This window comes from Malania oleifera, chromosome 12 (genome assembly GCF_029873635.1).
Source record: "Malania oleifera isolate guangnan ecotype guangnan chromosome 12, ASM2987363v1, whole genome shotgun sequence".
Lineage (NCBI taxonomy): Eukaryota > Viridiplantae > Streptophyta > Magnoliopsida > Santalales > Ximeniaceae > Malania > Malania oleifera.
This window is the reverse complement of record NC_080428.1, coordinates 85,210,155-85,237,559: the sequence shown is the minus strand read 5'-3', so window position 1 is coordinate 85,237,559 and position 27,405 is coordinate 85,210,155. Positions and strand designations below refer to the sequence as shown.

Below are 27,405 nucleotides of genomic sequence, written 5' to 3'. Positions count from 1 at the left end.
TATTGAAGCCATAATCTCCCAACAAGGAAAAGTCTTTCACAACACTCCTACATACTTCTAGGATTCCATTTATTACTATCCATACACGACCCTAGCTAAAAATGTGTGGACAGCGTGTAAAGACGTTTACACAGCATCATCCTCCCCTTATAAATATGTGGACAAGAGACGAACGCTAATCCATCCAAACTTCGTTTACACCGTAAAGCGCTAGCCGGAAACTCAAAAAATATATATATATATTCAGCGGTTAATCGGCAAGACGCCGAGGAGTGAGATGTTCAAGTTATGGCTTCTGGTGGGAGTAGTACTCCTGAACTCAAATCCCAACTGGGGTAGTCTCCGGCTGTCGGAAGCAGCGGCAAGAAACTCCATCAGCATAGTACCACCAACATGCAGCCGAATCGAGTGCCCAGCCTACGACCTCGTTCACGCCGGCAATGGCTTCGAAATTCGCCGCTATAACCCCTCGGTGTGGATGTCGACTACTACCATCCAAAATATTTCTCTAGTTGGAGCCACCAGGACTGGCTTCCGGCAGTAAGATTTCTATCCTTATTTCTTTTTCTACTACTACTACTATTATTATTATTAGTACATCTATATTAATTTTTTAATATCATATGTGCAGTAATTTCATTCAATTTTAAAACATTTTTTCGAAGAAACGGTACAAAAGGAAATAAAAATATTTAATTAAATTTAGTTATAATTGGAGCTATCTTAGACTTTAATCGAAAGGATAATTGATTATTTGCCTAAAATAGAATTCATTTTAGGAAAGAAACTAATGCGATGAGAGAAGCCAAGGCTTCATCGAAAATATTTTTTGTGTAATAACTTTTTTCTTAACGTCAATATTAAATTAATTATTATGGTAAATAAATATTAGTTTTAGTCGGACATATTAGTTTTTTTTTTTAAGAAAATGTTAATAATATAATAAAAATAAATATTAAAATTTATCTAAATTTGGGGGAAAAAAATCCATAACCTGAAAATGCATGTTCCACACGCAACTTCCAACATTTTCACTGCATACCCAAATATCCATTCCCCAAATTGATTGCTACTTTATGCTATGGGCTCAATTTAAACTGTAATTGGTTTCATTGATGATGCCTCCGATCATCGTCTCGCCGCAGGTTGTTCAATTACATTCAAGGCAACAACGATGACAAACAAAAGGTGGAAATGACAGCTCCGGTGATGACCCAGCTGCTCGCCACCGGTGACGGACCCTTGTGCGAATCGTCCTTCGACGTCAGCTTTTACGTTCCCAAAGTGAACCAGGCGAACCCTCCGTCGGCGAAAGGCCTCCATGTCCAACGCTGGAACTCAACTTACGCCGCCGTGAGACAGTTCGACGGATTCGCATCGGACCAAGGAATCGGACAGGAAGCCGCCGCCCTGCAAGCCGCCCTCGCCGGCTCCGCTTGGTCCGATGCGATCAACAAAAGCCGTGCCGCCGACCCCAAGTCGTCGGCTTACGCCGTCGCCCAGTACAATTCTCCGTTTCAGATTGAGAACAGGGTGAATGAAATTTGGATGACGTTTGAACTGAAAGATGGTTCCGCAGCGCCCAAAGAAAAATTTTGAAAGATTTTTCGGTGGCGGGAAGTCTGCAGATTTTAATTTCTTGCTTAATTAGAATAAGTGCTTGTACACAGGAACAGTTGCTGTAATAATCAATTCAGCAAAGCAACATTTATTTTGCAGATAGCATCAATATATTCTTATTAAAAAACCTTTTTTTTATTGACTGAAAAATATTAGGTTAAAAAAAATATTAAAAAATTTACATTTTCATGTTTGGTTATTGAGTAAAATAAGAAAACATATGAAAATATATTAAATTTATAAACAAAATTTTAATTTACACATCATTAATATTTAATTTTTTAAAACTTTTAATCATATAAAATAAACTTTTTATTTTTAATAGAATGTAATGTAAAAGAAAAATATAATAAAAAATAAATTTTTATTTTATTTTTCTTCCTTTCCTTTTCCCAAGCAATATCCTTGATCTAAACAAGCCATAAGGGTTCTTTTGAAACTTGAAAAATATTGCGAAAAGGAAAAGAAAATAATAAGAATTCTATTTTTTCATGTTTGGTTATTAAGAAAAATAAAAATAATAATAATAAAAGATATGCCCAATCAATTAACAAAATTTTAATTTTATACATCTTTAATATTTATTTTTTCTTAATTTTTAAACATGTTAGAACAATTCTTGATTTTAAATAATATCTAATAGAGAAAATATAATAAAAAATAAATTTCTTTCTTATTTTCCTTTTTCCAAGTAAAAATCTTTGATTCAAACCAACATAACTTACAAACAGAAATTGCTTTAGCTTTCATTTTGATTTCTTTCGCATTTTCTTAATAGCTAATTTTTCCCACATTCCTATTATTATTATTATTATTGGGTTGTTTGGGGAGGAGGAAGATGGGGCAGCAAGTTCCCAATTGTTTTTCCTTCTACAGATTCTCACATTGATTTTTTTTTTTTTTTTTTAATGGAGAATAGGTATATTCAGTCACCATATCCATAGGGCTTGACACATGATCCACATGCCATAGGAGGGGAGGAGAAAAAGAAAAATCAACAACTTGAAGCACACACTGCACCGGGATGAATTATCTATTGAATGAGTTGGGAGTTCCATTCACATTAGAGTTCACAATTGCAGGAAGTTTGGACAATATCATCCTTTGGATTACTCCCATATTTTACAAACATGCTGCAATTACTTTGTGAAGGGAATTCGGTCGAAGAACCGACCTGTTTTAAATGCCCTGGTTTACAAAATCTTTGCTGCTGTTGGGATGACAAGAATGAATCCAAAGCATAGCCCCTCTCCTCTGAAACAAACCTCGTCAGTGGCTTACTGTTAGAAAACATTCTACACGAAACAGAGCCGTGAGCAGAGTACTCTGGGGCATAAAATGAGTTGAAAATTGAAGAAATTGGATTGAGGTTGCCGGTATCAGCATAATCTACAGTACTGAAAGAGTCTCTAGTGCTCTCAGTTGTGAAGGATGCATCGTCTGAACTTGTAAAAAGGGACCAATCGCTAGATGTAGCATCTGAAAATTCCATGCTCATTTGATCTGCACGGCCTTCCATCACGGGCAGAACACTTCTGTCCGTGCTCCTAAAACCGCGGTCAGACAAATGGTGGGTAAAGCCTGCAGCAGTTCCATGTCTGGGAGCGTGTGATGGTGCCAAGCCAACGGAGTGACTGCTGGTTTTGCTTTGTCCAGGTCTCGTAGCCTTCTGAGATTTGGAGTTCCAGGGCGTCGCAGATGCTGGAGCTTGTTCCCAGGTAGGCTTCCTGCTGAAAGCTCTCGGAGGAGGACGAGGGCAAGACCTAAACATGACTCAAATTTTTATTACTGACAAGAATAGGAATATTATTGATGTGGTGAAAGCAATGGAAGCCACTGAAATATTGAAAAGGTCACAGAAACAGCTGTTAATGTCCAAAGCTACAACCATCTACGTACCCAAAAAGGACAGAAAGCATCAACAGAGTAACCTTTCATTTTTTATTTTATTTTTTTGATAGAAAAATAAGTGATATATCAAAGAAAAGATGCAAAGGATTGCATTTATAAATGGCATCTCTTGCAATTCCACATGCAGTATCCCACATACCATAAAAGTGGGATTGCTAATCACTAGAAATGAATAACAGCATTTTTATTTTTCAGTGGTTTGGTTGAGAAAATAAAGCTACATTAACCGAAATTGTGGTTCAGATTTACCACAAGAAAATGTTTTACCTTGTGTAGAACAAAATGTATGCTCCTTCTGACATCACCTGGCTCATTGGTACTGGCTGGATCTGTCAACGAAGCACACAGGAAACCTTGAAGGCTTAAAATTCCAATTCAACAAAACTGGATCATAGATGCCAAATACAAGTTAATCTTGGAGGTTTTTAAAAACCCTCCATACAGGAGAGAGAGAGACAGAGAGAGAGAGATGAATTAACAAGTGAATAAAAAATTGGCATAAACAAAAAAATCCACCAGCAATTTACTCAAACTATGCATTATCATCCTGATAATTGAATAACATGCAGATTCTAATGATTTCAGAACTTGCGACACACACACACGAACTTGCAGCAAATTTGGCATTAACAAAAACATCGACCCGCAATTTACTCAAACTGTGTTATCATCCTGATAATGGATAACATGCAGACTCTAATGATTACAGAACTTACGACACACACACACACACACTATCAGAACTTGAGGCAATAGGAGTACAACTTTTGCTTACCTTAACTGGACGCTGGGGCAAGTGGTTGGCAGTCTCCAGTGTTCAGAATAGACTAAGAAGATTAAATGACATAAGCTAAGCTAAGTTTAATTAAAGCTTAGACTGTCAAAAGAGTTTCAACAAAGTTAGACACTTGGACTTCGTTACTTCAATACCAAATAAATCAGATTTAGGTTTGATTATCTATTTTTAGTATTTCTATATTACACAGCTGTCCATGCAATTTCCTGATAGCAGCAGCACAGCAATGCTAGTAAAAAAATAAAAATGAAGAATCAAAAATATGTGGGACAGACACAAGAACATAATGAAAAATTTCAGTTATATGTGTGCGCGCCCACATGCACAGTGCATACTAAATAAAAGTAATCCTTTTGTAGCAAATCATTTGTTAAAAAAATTTGACAAGCTTAACATAAAAGCGTCTGTGTGCACGTGTATAGATGTGACTCAGATCCTTTGGCTACACCTTGCAACTTATATGAACAAAAACCAGCTAAGCGCCACTTAAGTAATTCCTAGTTTAGTTATCAAGACTTTTATTAAAAAAAAAAGTCTCAGATTTTAAGAATATAATACGTAAGTAAAAGCAATAAATCCATATCTTATAATGAGTACACTACGTCAGCTATATCATCTCCATCTTATGTTGCACACACATGAAAATAAAAATATTTCTAGTGTCCTCTTTATCTTCTGAGCACAAGCTACGCATTTGTGACTAAAAATTTTAAACAAATGAAAAAAAAAAATGCGGCCACAAGTATACCAACTTGTCCAAGGAAAGTTGATGTTTGCCACCAGCACATGATGGGCATGGCTCAGAGTCTGGGTCTAAGTGCCTATACTCCTATCCCTCCTGTCAATGCTTGTTTATAATGTAACCTGAAGCATACCACATTACCACTTTGGCCAGCATAAATCTAGCAGCCTGAGGCCCATGCAATGCTCTGAATTTGAGAATTAGCTGTTGGGAACCTGAAGGAATTTAAGCTGAATAACTGTTCCATGGAGAGGTTTGAGGGACATAATAGAGCAAAGGATGTTCATGTGAGGCTTGTCTGGCAAGAAGTTTAGAGGCCGTTTGGTATCACCATAAAAAATTATGAAAATGAAAACAAGAAAGAAAAACTAAAAACTGAAAACCAACTAACTATTTGGTTAATATTTTTAAAATTAAATAAATTAAAAAATTGATTGAAGAAATGCTCATTTTTTGTCCTTGAATCAAATAACAATTAAAAAATTATTAAAATAATAAAATAGATAAAAATAAATATTTTAAAATTATTATAAAAATAAAAAATTTAAATTTATTATGAAAATAGAAAATATTGCAATTATTTACTTAATTATAATATTTCAAAATTGACTTTTTTGTGATACAAGAACAATATGGTTGTATATTATTGGAAAAAAAATACAATTATTTTTAAATGACTTTTATTATCCTTTTTCAATTTTTTAGAAATTTTATGAACATTTTATTTCAATTATATTTTAAATTCACATGATCATGTTGTTATAATTTTAATTAAAGATTATGTATATGAGCAATATTAAAGTATTCTATTACTTGGTTGTCAAAACAACTAAAAACTATAAAATTGAGTCTTTAATTCTTTTTTGAAAACAACAAAAATGGACAATAAAAACAGATTTTTTTTTTCCTAACAAAAGAAGACATCATTAATAGTTAAAGAATTTACAAGAGGGAGAAATGAGATATCTCCCGAGATAAATTGAGACACTCCAAAACTAAACAAATAAAAATACCCAAGAGAAAAGAGATTATCAGTCAGCGCGTTCCTCCACTCTCTTTGAAACTCCTGGAAACTTGCCTCTCTAAAAATCCATAACTGACGCACAACAGTGAGGCCAAGTACTTAGCATCTGGTTTAATTTTTTCACAAAAATATTCAAGTAATACGTTTTCCATCCATAAACACCATAATACTGCAAAAAAAAAACCACACTTCCATAAAGTTGCCCAATCCTTCCTTCTACCATAGCCTGCAAAGGATATATATACCACCAAAGAAATACAAAACCAGCTTTCTCCCCTAACGCCAAAAAGCATATTCCATATCCTCCAAGAAAATTAGCAACATAAACAAACACATTTTCATAATATGTTTCTTTATAGAAATGATCACAGCATTAATTAACGGCAATCTTCAATATATTTAAAACCAAATAGAAACAAGTTTCACAAATATTCAGAGATTCAAATTTACCTCTGCGTCATCTATCCTGAACCAATTGCTTTGCAAATCCTTCACATATGCCACATAATGCCCAGAAAATGATGCATTCAGAGTATCCAAATGCACAACAACACCATAAAGGATGTACAGTGGAGGAATATCATCCGTGCCAGTCATAAATGGGACCATGTCCAGCATGTCAGGGAAAGTTATGCATTTATTTATCTTGCCATATCTACCCTCCTGATCAAGAAACCCACAGTTGACAAATGAAAAAAATAAATTGATATATATATGAGCAAAGTATTGGAAATAAATATAAAGAGTCCATGGGAAAGGTTCAATCTTAAAGCCATTGCAGGTGGGTCAAAATCAAAAGGATGTCAGACCAAGGATTTAAACCATCTAGCACAAGCACTTCTATAAAGATATCATGTCCATCCCAGACACGGCCTGATTGTCAGACACCGGCACTTCCCAAGTCCCAAATTCATCCATAAATGATTCCGCAACACACTTTAAGCACAACAAATGACATGTTATATTTAAGAGCAACACACACCCCCCCCCCCCCCCAAAAAAAAAAAGGTGTGCTAGAAAAATACAAACCTCCTCTGATGTTTAAAAGGTGACACTTAGATGCCCTCTATTAGGTGATCCTCTGAGACAATATGATATATTTGTCTTAATGACAAATTTGACCCCCTAAAGGCAAAGTGGAAGAAGCCCTAATGCAGGAAAAAAGGCTCTTAACATTTTGGATGAATTTTAATCAGAATGCAGACATTGATCATGCAAAGCTGGCCCAGCCACCCAGGTTACAAAATGCACCTATGAAGAAGAAGATGCATACCTGTGGAAAGATGTAGGAGTGTCCATTTCTCTAAATTATTTCAAACACAGATGTTTGTTCCCCAAAAAAAAAAAAAACTAACATATCAACTAAATAGTTTTTATAGGAAATGGTCAAATAGTGAAGGATGTATGAGCGTCATTATATCTAAATGTGAAGGGGGTTACTGTCATTTTTTAAACATGACAGTAGGGCTGCATGTTATTGGCAGACCTCAAGGGAGGTGAACATATTTCACACTCTATTTTGCGCATAAATATAATTATATTAATAATCTATTAAATTTACAATAAAAGACATATATTAATAATTTCTTTATATATATGGTGCTATTGTGGTCTGCCCCTTCCCTGGACCCCACATATGCGGGAGCTTTGTGCACCGGGCTCCCCTTTATATATACAGTTATAAATTTATTTATTGAAGCATCATTGATTTGTTGTGCGGCTTATCCGTGATTTTGTTGCCTGGTTTGTGCCTTTCAACAATAAATTGGATGGATCTTTCATACAGCTAAGAAAAAGTGATGATCACTCGAATCCAATTCCACATAACTCCACTAAAATTTCAAACTTTGAGGCAAAAGCTCAATGTCCTAATTACTCCAGGGACCACAACACAATTTATAAAACAAACTCACATTTGTTACCAACAGAAATAGTGTACCTGAAATCTCTTCAAGACAACTGTCAGGATGTTTGGAGCCTCATGTATACTCAACTGCTTCCGGGCTCGGACATATGAAGCACACCTTATAAACAAAAGTATATGAATACCCAGTAAGTTCATGGATTAAACCATAAAGCTCGTAAGATGCTTGACATTTACAGAATCACAACATACTAAACTATGTTCATCAAACCTTCCACATCTATACATGTTTTCTCCATCCAAATCTTCAGAAGTGGTAAACTGAGTGAGGGCATCTTCCAATGACTCCACCCAACCAAGTATCTCCAATGTAAGATCCATTATATTTTCATATCTTTCTGACTCATGATGACATCTCAGACACTTGACCTGTTGCAGTCGAATTTGAGAATGATTTAGTATTAATAACTACAGGTGAGAAAGAAAGACAGATGGAGCAACTTTATTCAAGTTACAGGTCTGCAAAGTGCCAAAAAGAAAGTGATATCCACCTTTGATCTAAGACGCCCACCAAAAGTGTGTTGTATAAAGGTGGTCTCTTGCAATCTGGGATCAACTTTGTGCTCGCCACCCAGTCCCTCCAAACATATAGATTGCATTGATGTTACAAGAAACCTGAAAAGCACGTATGAACTTGAAAAGCTGATAAGAAGCTTATTTTTCCTTCTTTATAAAACATTAAGTCTTTTTTTTCCCCCTTGAGGCCTACTGGCCTAGCATATAGAAATTAAGAGAAAGTCAGAACAACCATCAAAACTGTCAGAAAACATATGCTGCACATGTGACAAACCTTAGAAATTCATGAGCATCTTCCTGACTGCCATCACCAATCTGGCAATTAATATTTCGCATGTGTGAGAGGATTCGGCTTGGAGAGATGGGCCCTCCATTTTCTATCAACATCATCACATGCTGCTCCAGTTCACACATGAGGCACCAATTTTTCACACAGCCTAAAGCAGACCGAAAAAAAATAATAATAAAATAAAAAAATGTTATGATTGCACTCAAAAAGAAAATAAAAGCATCCATGCTTATCAATAAATAAAGGCACATATGAAGAAGACATGAGTACAGGATCTCGAATGTGATCTCTGAAGCAAATAGATGGCCAGAGGCTTTGTACAGGTTAAACACTGCAGCACAGCATTCGCATAGCAACTGCAAACCAAAAAAAGGAAGAAAAAATGTAGCAGATACTAGGAAATATTTCAGCCACCTATATATTTTCAGTTTCGCACCAAAAAGATTCAATTCGACACAATCAGGTTTTTAAATGTAGTCTTCCTTTGTCCTTCCTATGTGAATGTATGCGGATATCACTTTTTCAAAAAAGAAAACAAACGTTTCTATGATTGCCTCACCTGTCCACTGCTTGTAACCGTACAGAAGAGCAAAGCTCTTGTTTAAGTTTATAAATGATCAACTGCATATTAATTGCATTTCAATTTTCAGTATGATTAATTTACATTTTTACAAATAGTCTAAAGCTGATGATGTAGGGAAAGCCTTGACCAGAGTGTTAGTGTATCACATCCAAACCTGAAGGTCATGTTCAAATCATGGTCTCCAAATGTGGAGGTAAGGCTGTATATATCATGCCTTCCTGAATCCCCAATATGACATGGGAGCTTTGTGCATAGGATGTAACATTGTGTAATATTACCCGTCAAATGCCTCTCAAAAGTCCATCTTATCAATTGGACACCACCCTAGTTTGCAACCAAAGTAAGCAAAGAAAAAGATGTTATGGTGATACCTGTTCCCACAATTTAAAAGTCCTCTAGGAGACAAATCAGAGACTTCAGAGAGGAAAAACTGAACAAATTCTTCATAAGGAAATAGCATCTGAGACATAGCAACAGAACATCAATAAAAGTAAAGACAGAACTCCTGCAATACAGTCAAGTATAGGGCATACTTCAACCCAAATTGGGATGCTTGGTAGTGGAAAACTAACCTTTATTTTCTCACGGCTATCCCAGCCAACTTCTGAGGCATTCTGCCTCGAAAGTTTGGAGGACTTTCTTAAGCCCATCATCTTTATAATCCCCATGCCAGTGACTCCATTGCTTCCCTGTGCAGGAATGGTGGTGGAATCCCTCATTGTAATGATTTCTACATCATAGAAAGAAGCAGAGAAAAACAAACAGCACATCATAATAAGATATATATATATATATATGCACAACAACAACAACAAACAAACAGTTAAACCCACTTGACTCATCTGCCATTTGACTTTTTCTCTCCATCTCGGAGCATGACTGTTCACTTGATGTTTTCATCAATGTTCTAGCTGATTTAGATATTTTTGTTCCAGGGGGATGCAATGCACCTCTAGATTTAACACTTCGTTTGGTCGAGGCCATTTCAGAGGAACGGTTCAAATCCCCTGCTTCAACATTTGATGTGATTCCCTCTGCAAGTGAATTTCCTTCATTCAAAAAGAAGTCCATTTCCACTTCACAAGAATTTTTCCAAGTTTTTCCTGAATGTAAGGAGCTTGAGATTCCAGAATTGCTTATAATTTCAGATACACTTCCATGTTGACTGTGTGACTCTTCACTTCCAAGCATTGAACTTCTAGAACCATTGTGCCCTTGATTCAATGCCATAGGACCACTGACATTATGCTTCTTAGAAATCTCTCCTGATTCTATAGAGTCATTATTTCTTAACTGCAACCAGCAAATAAGAGAGTATGACCATCAGAAATGGAACAAATTGCACAACAATCAAATGGATCTATTAGTTATCTTGTTTAACAAGAACCTACAAGATATCATTGAATAACAATATTAAAGGATTAGAACCTTATGTCTCATATAAGACTCCTTGGATGGAATAACATTAGATGAGGTTGAACTAGGAAAGCCATTCCTTGGAATTTCTTCAGAAAAATTAAATAAAGTGTCTTCTTTCCTTAACATCTCTCTATTTGACTTGCGAGAAACCCATCTGTCTGCAATTCTTCTTTGTGACATGGAGACTTGGGGAATATCCATTATGGCAGAAGAAGATGCAGGGGCACCAGTTATTGAAGGGCAAAATCTGTTCTCTAAAGCAGCTTTATCCTTTGCAGGATGCTTGGTATTGCTCCCAAAGAACTGAGAGTTCATGTCTTCAGGAATTAACACTCTCTCATGAATGGATTCCTCAACTGAGGCTGGCTTAGGAGATGAGCTGGAGCTGGAAGTTTCCAGTTGCTGGCATTCTTCTTTGTGACCTTGCCTCCAGTGAATTATTTGACATTTCCCAGAACTGCACACAAATCATCAGTTTAAAATCAAAACTGAGAGAAGGCCAAGTAAAGTTGTGCGCCTGGTTCATAATTTATATGCATGCGGAAGCACGGAACACATGTCCAAGGACTTCTTTCTTTCTACTAATTTGAAACAGCATTAATATCAATAACCAAAAGCACTTAACCAGCGAAAACAAATCTGAAAAATGATTTGCGGCAAAAAATTCCACGCATAACGAATGCAGTTTTCAATTTCAGTAATGTCCAATCCAACAGCCAATTCCATTTCTGGAGCCAAAAAGCTCCACACATGCATTCACAGAGCCAATTCCATTGCCTGATAATCCTCTGCAGTCTTGAATTAATGTGCATTACAGGGGTGGAGTTCAATCCGATCAGCTATTAGGAGATGAAGACCCGCTGCATCGGATTCCACAACTAAATATTTTAGGTCCAAAAATCCTCGGCCTTTTATTTTTTATAACAAGAGGAATTTAGTAAGAGAGAAGAAAACTACAATCAAAAAGAGGACAAGAAGCTCTCATAAGAACAAACCAGAACAAGCAATACTCAAGAGAACCACTTTCTACCACTAAAGACCTCAACCACAAGACTGGTAGCTCATTACAAAAGAAGCGTACTGGAGAATATTAAGTTAGATAATAGCATACTGGAGAATATTAGGTTAGATAATTCAATATAGAACATTTAGATCATTCCTCTTAACACATGCAGGAGAGTGGAAGCAATAGAACTTTGTCCTTCGGGCAAGGGGAGCAAAGTATCATACTGATTTACTTTGATAGACATAGAACAACAAAAGTATATTTCTAATTTTCAAAATTTTAAAGGAAAATAAGGGGTAGAACCATGGTTGTAGCATTAGCAAAAGAGCACTTCACATGGAGATCCCAACATTGGTCAACTGTGTCTGTGTGACCACATGTCTACAATGAGTACACTTGTGTGGAGTAATTCAACCAGGTCTATCTCTACTGCTACGGTTTCCCAAAACACCCTGGGAAACCATATATTTTATATAGAAAAAGAAGAATTTATTAAGAAGAAGAATAATTAAAAGGAGCATTAGAAATCATCCTTAAAACATACAAGAAAAAAGAAAACAGCACCACCAACCAATTGCAAAAACAGAACCCCTTCGAAACATCCACACCTCTATTACTGTCAAGCTCAGAAAAATCCTGAGGAGCAAAGGCAAATCTCCATGTGCTAGAATTTAGAGTGCCAGAAGTAGGAGAAGTTGAAGAATGAGCACCAGGAACGACAGGAAGCACACAAGAATAAACATCCACAAATAATAGAAACTCTAGATCATCGAGAATCTGTGACTGGGCTAGCTAAAACTCAAACCTGAAAGAAACAAAGAATTGACATCTGTTCCCTATGTTTTGGCATCTCACAGTGCAGTTACAGGTTGCACAATATTTAGTTCCTCCTGAATGCACTTCATCTTAGCAAAGTATTCATTAAATTAGGTCCTCCTGTCACAGTTGAAAGTACTCCACAGAAAGATCATACATGCAAATCAGGTTAATGGAATCTAAGAGCTTTACATAATCCCAAATCTCCTTACAAATGTCAAGGTCCATACACCTCCTAGCAATCTAGGTTCCATTGGATTGTTAAAATCTGACGATCCACACTGTAATAAAATTGTCAAAAGACTTCATGGTAAAAGTACCTCTGAGCTTCCCTACTCATCCACAGAATATCTAATGACACTAAAGTTACCAACAAGACCCTAATTAGGAGCACAAAAACCAAACACAAAGAAAGCTCTTCCCAATATAGAGATCTGAAACCATACCAAGAAAGCCCATAAACCAAGAATGGTCATTCCTTATGAAATTGCAGCAGGACAAAATGAATAAGCAACCCACGGAACCTATAACTCTACAAGCACACCTAGTATCCAATAACACAAGTTGATCCCAGAAGCACAAGCACCCCAAGAAGGTAGCCTCTCTCAATCCTTAAGACACAATATAATGTATCGACAGACCCAAGTTTAGTTTCCTGCAACAGAGCTAGATCTGAGGAAACTCTCAAGATGATTCTCTATAGCCTAACAAAGCTAATTTACATAAATGCAGAACGTTCCGAGTAAGGATCTTTAATAGAAAAATTTTAAAAATAAATTATCTATTGTCCCTCACCCCAACACTTTTTCTCCCTGTAGATAAGAGATGCAGCTAAACTCCATTCCAGACCATTTCTTTCTCCTGAGATAGGACTTCAGTGAAACAGCATATTTACCATACAACATAGTAACTTTAAGGTAAAGGGGGCAGGAACAAGCAAATAAACAGAGCAAGCAACAGCTCATACCAATATCTTGCAGACTTGCATCTGGAGCAGCGGGTGGTGGCTGGACGAAAGCACAGGGCACACTCATGGGTTACATTTTTTGAAGAAGACACATTAGGGATGACACCAACAGCAGCCATTACTTCAGCTTTACAAGCTTCTTCAGCAGCTAGCTGAGCAAGCAAACTTATTCTCTCTTTCTTCTTTGCAGTCTCACTCCATTTTCCGAGTAAGACATAAGCAACAACAGGAAGTACAACCAAGAACAAAAACAAGGCAGGTATATCAGCTTTCCTTGGCTCCAGCATGTCCCCACCAACATACTCATGTCCAATTTCCTCTTAGAATGCAACCGAAGTTAATCTACAAAAGCTTCAAAGTACACAAAATTGAAAAAAAAAAAATCAGCAACATTAATCAAATTCAGCAAACTCAATCTTGTCAGATTTTCACTTTTTATTTCATAGAAAAGAGTTAAAAGTAAAGACAGCCACCAAAATATATTTCAATACTGAATAATGTTTTTGGTATAGTGAAAAGCTTCAGTGCAAAAATTTAAATTCTACCAGCAGCAACTTACTACAGAATATAAAAAATTCCACTGATGTTGCATAATTTCTTCACCCAACTTCAAAAGGAAATCAGAATTAAGCTAAAACTGCAATTAGCAGACAAAAAGACCTGGTTTCTTTGACCTTGCATTTCCTCTAGTTCTTTAGTTCTGTGGAACACAAACTATGGTAATGAATCTATTAATCAGAACCATGATGGTGCCACATTTTAGCTTAAAGAAGAAACATGCTACTGATGATGAAAAAGCCAAGACAAGAAGGAACAACCTAGAACACAGTCACTAGATGATGGTTAAGAAGGCTTTGGGTTATTATGGCATAAAGGGATCAAAGGTTGCCTTAGTTTGGCCAATTTGTCTGTGATTATCAGTGGAAAGCCTAGGGAGTGGTTTGAGATATCCAGAGGATTAAGAACTTAAGCCAAGAGGATCCGTAATCTCCTTTCTTGTTCATGTTGGTTGTGAATGGTTTGAAAAGGCTCGGTGTTGCAAGCTTAGGAATATGGTGCGATTAGGTGTTTGGTGGTAGGTAGGGATAAGGGGGAGGTGTCTCAACTACAATTTGCTGATGATACTTGTTGCTGCCAAAATTTGTCCAAGAGAATTTGGATCAATCACAACTTTGATCACCTACCAAGAATGAAATTAAAACGGCTAGGAGGACCCGAGTAGTACTATGAGGGATCTTCTAATGCCTAAGGGAATTTGAAAAGACTATGATCGTAATAGTAAAGGAATGAGTATGAATGAGTTGAGATATCTTACCTTCCTTAGGGGTCCTTCTTATAGGCATTTTGGATACCTTCTTATTGATTTCCCTACTAATGGATCACAAAGGTTACATTTTGGCTATGGATATGTTACTAGGGAGTAAAGATTGGTATACTAACCCCTTGCTATAATTAACAGACGTTACCCCCTTTCCATTGATCCCTTAATGTCTTTCCATTTTTTGGTCTTACATAAGAAAATGTTAGAGTTTAATGTCAAGGTCTCTTTTAGATTATATAAGTTGCCCCCTTACTTTTGAGTCTTAAAGTTACTTGTTTGGCTCAAGAGTATATTGCATTTACTATAAGCCTTTTAGTATCACGAGATTCGAATTAAGTCATCAAATGAGCATTTTTGGGCCTCATGAGTGGTGCTCATTAGATGGACAAATTTTTTGCCAAGAAATGCCCATTTCCTGGGCAGACTTCCTTAGCATGATTCACATCTCACGAAGCTTCTTGGTCCATGTCACCTTTTTTCTCCTATAAATAGTACCTCTTTTCTTCTCTTATTCTCCATACTTGGAAGGGCAATCTTTATTAGAGGTCTGTTTTCTTACTCCTCCCATGATGATTTCATCAGCGTCTCTTGCATGTTTTCTCTTCAAATATGATTTGCTTCTTTTCGTGGTGATAACCTTCTCTAGGTTGTTATATATATGGGCCTGTGCCATTAGTTCTCCCATGTCGATCAAGGACTCAAGGGTTTCTTCCCTATGGAATTCAGGAAATTACAAGGTTGCAGAGCTATTGTCGAGGCAGCCACTGTTACTCCGTGGTCCAAGTTTCTGACCTCCAAAGTTGCATTGATAAAATGGCATGTGAACTCTTTCAACTGTCAACGGAACAACAAACAGCAAAGCAAAAGATTTTTTTCCTACTCCAGCCCTCATTTATTTCCTTATATTTCAATTCATTATTTTGTACAGTTAGCATATATTTAGTTTACATGCATAGGGCTTGACAGATTATAGTTTACTTGTATAGGGCTAGAATCATACTAGACCTTATTTATTTTCCATGTATAGCATTCTTGTAAAGTCTATATATAATATACAGAACTCAAGGCCAATTCATTCAGCCATTCACAAAATATTTGACATGGTATCATATCAGAGCCAGCTGACAGCTAGGTTTTTTTTTTTTTTCTTCGATTTTTTTTGTCTTCTCAGTTTCGTGGCTGTTGTGGTTTTGTTTTCTCTTCTGAATTTTTTCTCTGTTCTTTCGGTACTTCTGTGGCTGCGTGGATGTCGGCACAGCAGGTTTCTGGGTTGCCATTTATTCCTCCAGTTTATGTCCTTGTGATTCTCGGCAAGCAGGTAACAGTTTTCTGTTGCTGTTTGTGACTTTTGGCAAGCAGGCACAGCAGGTTTTTGGTTTGCCACTTATTTCTCCAGTTTTTGTTGCTGTTTGTGACTCTCAGCAAGCAGGCTTGTGACTTTCAGCAAGCAGACACAGCAGGTTTCTGGTTTGCCACTTATTTCTCCGGTTTCTGTTGCTGTTTGTGACTCTCGGCAAGCAGGCAACAGCTTACTGTTGCTGTTTCTGGCACTTATCTTCTCGGCACAGCAGGTTTTTGGTTCAAGATTCAATTTTTAGTGCAGTTTTTCGGTTCAAGATTTAATTTTTTAGTGCAGGGAGGATGTTCTTGGTTTTTCTTTGTACCTGTGTTGTTTATTTTGGGCTTCTAGATTTTCTGGTGGTCTGTTTCTTTCGGCACAGTCTTTTTTTTGGGGCTTCTCGATTTTCTCCATTACTTATGGTCTCCGCACCTCTGTGTGCCAAGTTTACAGAAAACAATTATTCTACGTGGGCTTTTCAGTTTGGACTTTTCCTGAAGGGAAAAGATCTTTGGGCTCATATTGATGGCACGAATAGTGCACCCAATCCTAATAAATCCAAGGAGTTCGCAGCTTGTCCTTCATGGGTCGTGCTTGATGCTCGGATTATGTCTTGGCTTCTTGGCTCAATTGAGCCACATATTGTCCCCAACTTGTGACCTTATCGCACCACTCAAACCATGTGGACTTATTTAAAAACAATATATCATCAAAATAACAGTGCCCGTCGTTTTCAGTTAGAGCATGCGATTGCCATGTTTCAACACGACAATCGTTCCATCCAAGATTATTATTCAGGGTTTCTAACTCTTTGGAATGAATATTCAGATCTAATTACTGTGGATGTTCATGTGGCTTCTCTCCCCATTATTCAACGTCTTCACGAGACTAGTCATCGTGATCGGTATCTTATGAAACTCCGCCCCGAGCATGAATTTGTTCGCTCGTCTCTGCTAAATCACTCTCCTGTTCCTTCTCTGGATGTTTGTTTTGGTGAGTTACTTCGTGAAGAACAACGGCATAGTACTCAAGTTACTTTGACACAATCACATGGTAGTTCCGGGTCAGTCCCTATGGCTTATGCTACTCAGTGTTTTTGCAGCAAAGAATTTGGTCATATCGCTGCTAATTGGTCCAAGAAATTTTGCTCTTATTGCAAGAAGAAGGGTCACATTATCAAAGAATGTCATATTCGCCCGCAGAATCGTCAGGCCCAAGCATTCCAGACTTCAATTAGTGTACCCCCCAGAGTGATTTTTGTGGCCCCTAAGTTCAAGTGACTTCTCTATTCCTGCACCTCCTCCAGCGAATTACTGCACACCAAAAATGGTGCAATAGATGCTAATTTCGGCATTACTAGCAATGGGGCTCCAAGGTAACAATTCTACTAATCTCTGGTATGTGGACTCGGGTGCCTCTAATCACATAACGAATAATCCCACTACCTTGTGTCATGTTCGGCCCTACGCTGGTCAATCTTCTATTCAAACTGCCAATGGCAGTTCTTTGCCCATAGCTGTTGTCGAAGTGCCTCTTCTAAATTCACTAATGTGTTTCTTGCTCCTCAACTTTCCATGAATCTTATTTCTGTTAGTCAATTAGTTGATAACAATTGTGCTGTTAATTTTTATGGTAATGGTTGTGTTGTGCAGGACTAGGTAACGGGGGAGCCGATCGCAAAGGGACCTATAGTGGGGTGCTTGTTCCACTACATTTGCCTATTCCAGCACGTTCTCCAGTTTCTTATTTTAAGTCTTTTGCTTGTAATAATGTTTCAGATTTTAGTATGGTGTGGCATCGTCGTTTAGGCCATCCCAATACTCAGATCTTATCTCATGTATTGAACTCTGGTTTACTTGGTAATAAAGAACGCTCTTCTTTATCTCTTGAGTGTGCCTCTTGCAAACTTGGTAAAAGCAAAACTCTTCCCTTCCCTTTGCATGCTAGTAGAGCTTCTCAGTGTTTTGAGCTTATCCACAGTGATGTTTGGGGACCTTCCCCGATTAGCTCACATGAAAAATTAAAAGACTATGTGACTTTCATTGATGATCATAGCATATTTACTTGGATCTACTTTCTTCGCTCTAAATCTGAGGTTTTTCATACTTTCACTGACTTTTTAGCGTATGTTGTCAATCAATTTTCTGTTTCTATTAAGAGATTACACACAGATTCTGGTGGTGAATATGTGTCTACTGAGTTTCAAGCATTTTTGGCTTCTAAAGGCATTATTCATCAACATTCATTTCCTGCTATTCCCCAACAGAATAGAGTAGCTACACGGAAAATTAGTCATCTCCTAGATGTGGTCCGTACTCTCTTACTAGAATCCTCTATTCCATCCTTGTTCTAGGTTGAGGCTCTGAAAACTGCTACTTGATTAATCGTTTACCTTCTCAAGTCCTACTCATGGAGTCTCCCTATTTCCATTTATGTGCTAAGCAACCTAGTTACGATAACCTCCGTACCTTTGGTTAAGTATGTTTTGTTCATTTACCTCCTCATGAGCGACATTAATTATCTTCTCAATTTGTTCGATGTGCATTCTTGGGATACAATGTGAGTCAAAAGGGATTTGTTTGCTATGATCCTACATTACATCGTACACGCATTTCTAGGAATGTTATTTTCTTTGAAAAACAACATTTCTTTCCTGTGTCCTATGTACCCTCCTCTCCTACTGTGATTCTCCCCTCCTTTGAGGAGCAGTTCTCGGATCTTCATCCAATCAGTTCTCGTTTTAAACCAGGCATTGTGCATACGCGGCCCCCCGCCCACAGTCTCTTCCGGTAGCTCATCCGATATTTGATCCTACCATGCTCCAGATTCAGTCAGTTGCAGCACCTCCAAAGCCATTGGTACGTTGCTCTTCTCGAGTATCTGTACCCCCGAACAAGTATGGGTTTCCCTCTTCAAGTTTTGGTAATTCTATTTCAGCTTTTACTGCTGCATTGTTCAATTTAGATATTCCCACTTCCTACTCACACGCTACCAAGCATGATTGTTGGTGACAAGCTATACAAGAAGAAATTGTGGCTCTAGAGGTCAATCACACCTAGGACATTGAGCCTGGTCCTCCCACCATTGTTCCTCTAGGTTGTGAATGGGTTTACTCAGTCAAGGTCCGATCTGATGGAAGTCTGGATTGTTATGAAGCTCGCCTTGTTGCACTTGGGAATAATCAAGAATATGGTGTCAATTATGAAGATACTTTTGCTCCTGTCGCTAAGATAACTACTGTTCGTACGATTATGGCTATTGTTGCTTCCAATGAGTGACCACTACATTAGATGGATGTCAAGAATGCTTTTCTTCACAAGAATCTTAAAGAGTGTATTTATATGAAGCCACCCCCGGGCTTGTTTCCCTCTCCAACTTCACATGTGTGTAAGCTTCGTCATTCTCTTTATGGTCTTAAACAAGCTCCGAGGGCTTGGTTTGATAAATTCCGCACCACTTTATTACAATTCTCACTCAAGCAGAGCAAGTATGACACCTCATTGTTTCTTCGGAAATCAGACATGGGTATTGTTATTCTTTTGGTTTATGTTGATGATATTGTGATTATTGGTTTCGATCCTACTTTACTTGCTCAGCTTAAGACTCATTTCTCAGAGTCCTTTCATATGAAAGATCTCGGGTCTCACATATTTTCTTGGTCTTGAATCATAGTCCCTCAGGTATTTCACTCAATCAACATAAGTATGCTAGTGACTTGGTGGCCACAGCTAGCCCTCAAAAGGGAACTTCTGTTGATACTCTCATGGAATTAAATGTCAAGCTTCGCAAAGAGGAGGGAAACTTACTTGCTAATCCCAGTTTATACCGAAAGTTGGTAGGTAGTCTTGTCTATCTCACCATTACTAGACCAGACATTTCTTTTGCTGTACAGCAAGTCAGCCAGTTTCTTCAAACTCCTCGTCATCTTCATTTGGCTGTTGTCTGTAGGATCATACGCTATGTTGAGGGCACTTTTGGCCGTGGTTTATTCTTCCCTGTAGGCAATTCTACTCGCCTTGCTGCTTATAGCGATGCTGATTGGGCTGGTTGTGCTGATACGCGTTGCTCCATCACTGGTTGGTGTGTGTTCTTAAGTGATGCATTGATCTCTTGGAAGAGTAAGAAGCAAGACAGAGTTTCTAAGTCATCGACGGAATCTGGATACCGGGCAATGAGCGCACGAAGCATATTGAAGTCAATTGTCACTCTATCCATGAAGCATTTGAAACTCATGTTATCACTCTTTCACACATTTCCATTGAATTACAAATTGCGGATATCTTCGCCATGGCTTTTAGTCATCATCGACGTTGCTTCCTAAGTAGCAAATTGATGCTTGTAGATCAACCCGCATCAATTTGAGGGGGATTGTCAACGGAATAGAAAACAGCAAAGCAAAAGATTTCTTTCCTTACTTCAGCCCTCATTTATTTCTTATATTTCAATTCATTATTTTGTACAGTTAGCATATATTTAGTTTACATGTATAGGGCTTCACAGATTATAGTTTACTTGTATAGGGCTAGAATCATGCTAGACCTTATTTACTTTCCATGTATAGCATTCTTATAAAGTCTATATATAATATACAGAACTCAAGGCCAATTCATTTGGCCATTCACAAAATATTTGACATCAACGTCCCTTCCTCTCCTTGAACAAGGCTCATCAGGTGGACCAAAGTCCTCGCCATATTTTGGCTCCTGACAAAATGCCCCACAAACTGCTCCTCCATCTCAGGGAAAGACCCAACCGAACCAAACTTCAATGTCCAGTACCATGCCCTAACATTCCCCTTCAGGGTTGCAGCAAATGCTATTGCATTAAATGCACCTTACAATTACATCAACATTTTGAAGGTGTTGAGGTGGTCTAGGGATCTGATGACCCATCATATCCTTCTATATTGACCATCTTGAATTTACTGAGCAAAGGGATCTCCATTATTTTCTTGGTAAAAAGGGGATCAATAGATATAGCTGAAGTTTCCTCTATTGAGGATTGGCTGCGAACTTCTTTTACCAACTTTTCCAATTGACCAATTTTCTTGATTTTTTTCTTCAATTCTTGGGACCGTTGCTTATTAATGCCCACACTTTTGGCTCCTTCTACTTTCTTTGTCGGATATGAAATTTTCAAGGTGGCTTCATGTGGTACCCCTTACCCTAGGTATCGTTTTTGCTTGAACAACCCTTGGGCCATGTTTTACAGGGTCTTTTTTCTCTAGTAAGATTATACTAAACATGCCTTCCACCCTCCTTTGGAAGGCTAGAAATTGGTCTAAAGGCACAATTTGCGATGAATTGTCTAGTGGTGTAGAGTGAACCAATTGATCCCCAATAACAAGTTCAAACTCGAAATAGCATGATGCAACCATAATTAAGTTTTAGAAAGAAATCCTTCCAAGTTCCCCACAGATGGCACCAACTGTTGCTGCCAAAATTTGTCTATGAGAATTTGGAACAATCACGACTTCGATCACTTGCCAAGAAAGAAAAAAAATAAAAAATAAAAATAAAAAGGTTTGAAGGACCTGGGGTTCACTCCGAAGGATAACTTCAATGTCTAAAGCAAGGAATTTGGAATGATTATACGATCGCAACAGTAAAGAAGTGAGTATGAATGAGTTGAGATGTTTTACCTTCCTTACGAGGTCCTTTTTATAAGCATTCAAGACACCAACTTATTGATTTCACTAGAGAGTAAATATTGGTGTGCTAACTCCTTGCTTTAATTAACGGATGTTACTCCTTTCCATTAATACTTGACCTTTTTTCGTTTTTTGGTCTTACATGAGTTAATGTTAAGTTTAATGTCAAGGTCTCTTTTAGGTTACATCAATATTATTTTTCTTTTTGGGAATAGTATAGAGAAATTTTGCAAGGCACTTACTGCTAGAATTTTTTTAGAAGATTCCGAGACTAAAAATTAATTTGGTTAAAAGTGGTTGGGTTGGCATTAATTTGAGCAATTGAGGGTTGGAGGATTTTAGATCTCTTACAAGTTGTGATTTGTTGTGTTGGCCCATTTTGCATTGCAACCTTCCTTTTGGGGGTAATCCGTTGTCCACCGCTTTTTGGCATCTGATGCTTGAGAGGGTAAGAAGGCTTATGTTTCCTTGAGTGGTAGAATTTACTCTCCTCAATGCTTGTCTCTCTAACACTCCTATTAACTACCCCTCTTTTTAAAATTCCTATGAAAGTAGTTGGAAGTCTAGAGAAGCTTATGAGAAATTTTTTATGGTATGGTATTGAGGAGGATAAGAAGGATCAACTTGTTATTTAGGAAGTGGTTAGGAAACCAAAATCTAACAGAGGCTTGGGCAACTATAGTTTGGTTTGTAAAAACATTTCTTTAAGAGGCAAATGATTATGGATATTCCCCTTTTAAAGTATGGTTGCTTGCGAAACAAAGTAATAAAGAGTAAGTATGGTACTCATAGGAATGAATGAAATACTAAGGGAAGAGGTATTAATTCTCATGTGTGCCCTTGGAGATTGCCTCTCAGGTTTCTGGCTACCCTCTCACTCGTTTTTCTATTGGTGATGGGAATAGGATTCGTTCTCAAAGAAATATTTGGGTGGATGAGACTTCGTTGGAATACCTTGTGCCTCAATTGTATAGACTTTCATACGTCCATGATGCATCTATTTCTAAATTTTATTCCCCTGAAAGGGATCTTGTGTCTTGGGACTTCCATTTCTTTAGGAATCTCAATGAGAGAGAGAGAGAGAGAGAGAGAAGCTTACTTGCCTAGTGAATGTTTTGAATTCTTTCATTTACAAAACTAGGGGGATAGTAGGATTTGGATTGGAAACTCCTAAGGTTCTTTCTCTTCAAAGTCTTTTTTTGTTTGTCTGACCTATTATTCCTAGTCCTTTTCATCTGGATAAAGCAGTGTGGATGGCCGTTGTTCCTTTTAAATTTCGAGCTTTCATATGGAATTTGTCTCTCAATAGGATTAATACAAAGGACTTGCTTCAAAATGGGAGGCCCTCTTAGTCCTAACGTTTGTTTGATTTGTGGCAAGGAAAGTGAAAGTGAGACTAGTTGTCATTTATTCTTACATCGTGAGGTGATAAGGGCGTTGTAGAATAATTTGTTTTCCTGTAGTGGTGAGGATTGGATGGCTCCAAAAACTAGTTATGATTTCATATCGGTATGATTTGAGACTTCAGAAGGAAAAGGGAAAAAAGATGGTTTTGGTTTTGTTGCTTTTGCTATATTGCGACTCCCTGGCTTGGAAGAATGTCAAGATATTCAATATATCAAAAGACTCCAACGCATTTAATTTGGAAGAAAGCTTTGCTTTTGGCTGCATTTTGGGCTTATTCTGTTTTAAATGGTATTTCGCAGTCCGATATCCAAAGGGGGAAGGCAGCATTGATGTAAATACTTTGTTTCTTTTTTACTTTTGTTTTTTCTACGAAGGAGGATGGTCTGTCCTTTTTTCCTATATTTTTTTCTTATTTCTTGCATTAACAAAATTTTTGTTATCTAAATTCGGTGCATTATGAACAGAATAAGTCCAAACAAGCGCAACACAATAACTCCAATGAAGACAACAACTCAAATATCCTCCCAAAAATGAATAAGAGGACAGAAAAGGCAAGCTCCTTGGGAAACAAACTTCCAAGGCCTCACATGAGCAACCTTGCTGCTCCCCCTAGAATCCCACCCATTCCTATGCATTCCATAGAATCCATACTCTACATTACCTGATGCCTAAAGGAATTAGATTGTGGTGGAAATCTCCATAATTGTTTCCCAAAAATTAGGGATGAGCATAATTCGTCCAAAACCAAATTAACCAAGTTAATCAAGAAACTTTGATCGGTTCTGTTTGATTTTTATTTTCGTTGATTTTTGGTTTATGTTTTTGTTTTGAGGTTTAATATTTTTGGTTAACCAAATTAACCAAATAGTACATATTAACAGTTACTAATTTTATACATATTATATGTAATATTAAAATCTTACTTTCCAAAATCAGTTCTGAGTCTTCCGACTTCTAAACATCTAGTTCTTTCTAATCCTAAGGCTTGATTTCTACTCTTCTCTCTCGTCTCGTGTAGTTATGTCTTTTCAAGTCTTCAAATTTGACTGTTCCACAATCACCTAGCACTCACCCTCGCCCTCATCCCTTGGCAGCTCGGCCCTCCCATATCGGCCAATCCCCAATCTAGCATTCCCTAACTCCCCCTGCTCTTGAACCTTGCGGCGCTACCAGTACCAGCCTACAAACTCAGCAATCGGCAGATCTTGACTTTAATTAGGGTCATGGACTCATGGTGTCGCCCATTTTTGGCTTCTTCCCTTTCCTTCAACAGCTTCTCTCACAGCTTGGAGCCTTGGAAGACTTTGTGCTCCCAAAACCCTAGCCCCTTCTTTCACCAAGTCACCGGAGGGCTGAACAAGGTTCACTGCCGAATCACAAATTCTCTTCTTCTCTTTGCAAAATTTTATGTTTATAATATTTTTACATGATGTTTTGGAAAAAGTTGTGATCTTAGAGTTCTTACAATTTGCATCAATTAAACTCTATGGAATAGAAATGACTTTAAAAATCAAATAGTTTGAAACCATACAAAGCATGCCTTTGTTTACATTTATTTTTTATATATTTAATTCAATTAAAATCAGTTAACTGATTTAACCAAAATTTGGTTTGGTTGGTCTTGGAATTTGTTGACAGTGAATTTTGGTTCGGTTCCGTCAGCATTTTTTTTAACCAAAATTTTTCAATTAATTTAGTTAATTAACAGAATTACTCATACCAATCTAATGCTCACCCCTATCACATTACCAAGCCCCAACTTCTTAGATTCATTGCTCAAGTCCCACATTCCTATTACATATGAACTAACATGCAACAACAGGCAAACGATATCCTAAATACGGCATGAAAGAGCTTCAACTTCCCAATCATGGAGATCAGCTAACCATGACACTTGTCATTAAAATGTATTTGAAACCCTAAACATAAAATGCTAAAAAGTTTCATTTGTGGACTCGTAAGAGGACTTCATTATCCATTCACTAATCACTTAATTCCTAGGGCATACTCTTCATATAATGTCTTAATTCCTAGGGCATACTCTTCATATAATGTCTTACATCCATATGATTTTCCCTAGGACCTACAAATACTCTCTAGGAAAGTATTTTAAAACTCAAAAAACTCTAAAAGCCCTACACTAATTATCTATGGTTGGCTCTTAAAAGAAATTGATGCAATTAAAAAAATCCCAACCTAGAACTTTCCAAGCACATTATGAGCTGTAGCTTATGACTTCCTTCATCCCACATGTTTTTGAAATGCTTTTTTTCGGTCAAGTCATGTAAAAACATGTCATTAAGAATTTGGAGACCGTTCATTGTGGTTGAGATTTTATTCTCTTACCTTCTTTATTAAGAATTGAACTAACAACCCAACAAATGCATTTTCGATTTATCTTGAGGTTGACTCATTTGATGATATTCATGTAGTTCTCTTTGACTAAATGTAGGGGCATCAACAAGGAAATATGGGGAAAGACAACCTCCCTCCAAACCCACCACCAACATCCATCAAAACCTTCACTACACTCCCACCCTAAAATAAAATATTTGATTCTATTAAACAAAAGCATTCATACTCAAAATACTTATTTTTGGCTCAATGGCAGGTGTTCATAACAACTTCCACAGAAATATAAAACTATATTTTATATATATATAAAGAGTATAAAAATATTAAAATTACTATAATAAATATATTAGGAGGAGGGCAGAGCAGCATATGCTGGCGCCCAATTTAAGTGCTACCATGCACACCCATCCTGCTGAAATTAACGAAGATAAATCTTGAAAAAAAAAAAAACCTATACCTATATACACTATACAGAGAGAAAGAGAGAGAGAAAAAAAAGTAACTAGTAGAAAGCATTATGTGTGTGTGCGTGTGCGTGTGTGTGTGTGTGTGTGTGTGTGTGAGCTAGTGTATTGGTACAAATCCAATGACCAATGTACTTGGATATTGACAAATAATGCATATATAAATATAATAACTCACAGTGCTCAAGGATTCCAATTGTTTTCCCTATCATGAATACCCATAAAAAAAAAAAATCACACATTGCAAATTCCTAAATTTATATGCATGCTTGATAGAAAAAAACTAGCTTGCAGAAGCTAGATATATCTTCTTCCCTTGACTAGACAGGAATAACAGTATTCTTCATTAATACGCTGACAATTTCAGACAATTGCCGACAATTTCAAGAGAACTATGGCATTATATTTTGTACATTCAGAAAAATTAAATAAGTAAGCAATAAAATGTGTTTTACTCTCACCGTTATGAAGTTCATATATGTAACTGGTCTTAAAGCACAAACTGCCCACTGTAAATTATAATTCCATATGCATATCTAGCTTGATTTTTTATCATTTCGTCAGTTGTAAACAAAGCCCTTGATAAATGTTCTAGGTAGATACGCTGACGGAATCAACAATCTTACCATCCACATTTCAACAGACGGAATCATGAAGAAAGTACTTATGAGTTATGATGGTACTGATTCCATGGGAAAAGAAATGAGAAAACTAATAAATTCTCTCAGTTCAACAAACCCATCATTGAAAAAGAAAATTTAAGGAAAACCCATCTCAGAAAAGTTCCTTCTTTCACAAATTTAACATAGATTTTCACTAAATCCCCAACCTAGCAATCCCCAAACCCAGCATTTTTCTCACTCGAAAACGTCAGAAAATAAAGTAGACAAAACAACTTCATTCTGAAAAAGAACGTTCAGTCGCTTACCAAGCTCTCTTTCTGCAGATTTCAGATGCACGAACAGTACACGCATGAAATCAAGCATTCACAAGGAGAGATTCAAATAAAAACAAAAATCGATGAAATGAGAGATGAAGAGATATTAATGAGGTGAACTTACCTATTTCAAAAAACTCAAATCTGAAGAAAACCCAATATGGAGTTTCACCCTCTTTCTTTCTGTTCTGTTGCTTCCATCAACCAGAGATTCCTTGATTCCTCATTTTGTCAAGACACAGAACTCTCCGAACAGTACACCTCTACCTCTCTCTCTCTCGCTCGCTTGCATAGGCATCACTCTTCACTTAGCAGGATT

The 27,405-nt window shown here is 37.2% G+C and overlaps 2 protein-coding genes across 3 annotated transcripts; one reads left to right on the top strand and one right to left on the bottom strand.

The window, feature by feature from the left end:
* Window positions 1–77: 77 nt before the first annotated feature.
* On the top strand, window positions 78–3,725 carry LOC131144799 (uncharacterized). Its single transcript, XM_058093667.1, has 2 exons — window positions 78–540; window positions 1,146–3,725. Exons 1-2 carry the CDS (start codon window positions 278–280, stop codon window positions 1,597–1,599), a joined length of 717 nt encoding a protein of 238 aa, XP_057949650.1. The 5' UTR covers window positions 78–277; the 3' UTR covers window positions 1,600–3,725.
* LOC131144798 (ubiquitin carboxyl-terminal hydrolase 15) lies at window positions 2,636–27,405 on the bottom strand. 2 transcript variants are annotated; one of them, XM_058093666.1, is made up of 14 exons: window positions 27,211–27,405; window positions 13,614–13,964; window positions 10,834–11,281; window positions 10,239–10,698; window positions 9,978–10,135; window positions 9,777–9,865; window positions 9,093–9,178; window positions 8,808–8,970; window positions 8,509–8,632; window positions 8,229–8,386; window positions 8,033–8,117; window positions 6,544–6,756; window positions 3,799–3,860; window positions 2,636–3,383 (listed from the first exon to the last, which is right to left on the bottom strand). In XM_058093666.1, the coding sequence occupies exons 2-14, from the start codon at window positions 13,898–13,900 to the stop codon at window positions 2,684–2,686; spliced, it is 3,033 nt and encodes a 1,010-aa protein (XP_057949649.1). In that variant the 5' UTR covers window positions 13,901–13,964; window positions 27,211–27,405; the 3' UTR covers window positions 2,636–2,683. The 2 variants fall into 2 exon arrangements, with proteins under 2 accessions (XP_057949649.1, XP_057949648.1); XM_058093665.1 differs by having other exon boundaries at window positions 27,078–27,376.

Coding starts and splice junctions, on each gene's coding strand:
- LOC131144799 (XM_058093667.1), top strand. CDS start 278: ATGTTCAAGTTATGGCTTCTGGTGGGAGTAGTACTCCTGAACTCAAAT. Junction 541..1,145: donor ACCAGGACTGGCTTCCGGCA/GTAAGATTTCTA, acceptor GTCTCGCCGCAG/GTTGTTCAATTACATTCAAG.
- LOC131144798 (XM_058093666.1), bottom strand. CDS start 13,900: ATGCTGGAGCCAAGGAAAGCTGATATACCTGCCTTGTTTTTGTTCTTG. Junction 9,179..9,776: donor CTTTTAAATTGTGGGAACAG/GTATCACCATAA, acceptor TTTGGTTTGCAG/TTGCTATGCGAATGCTGTGC. Junction 8,118..8,228: donor AACATGTATAGATGTGGAAG/GTTTGATGAACA, acceptor TTTGTTTATAAG/GTGTGCTTCATATGTCCGAG.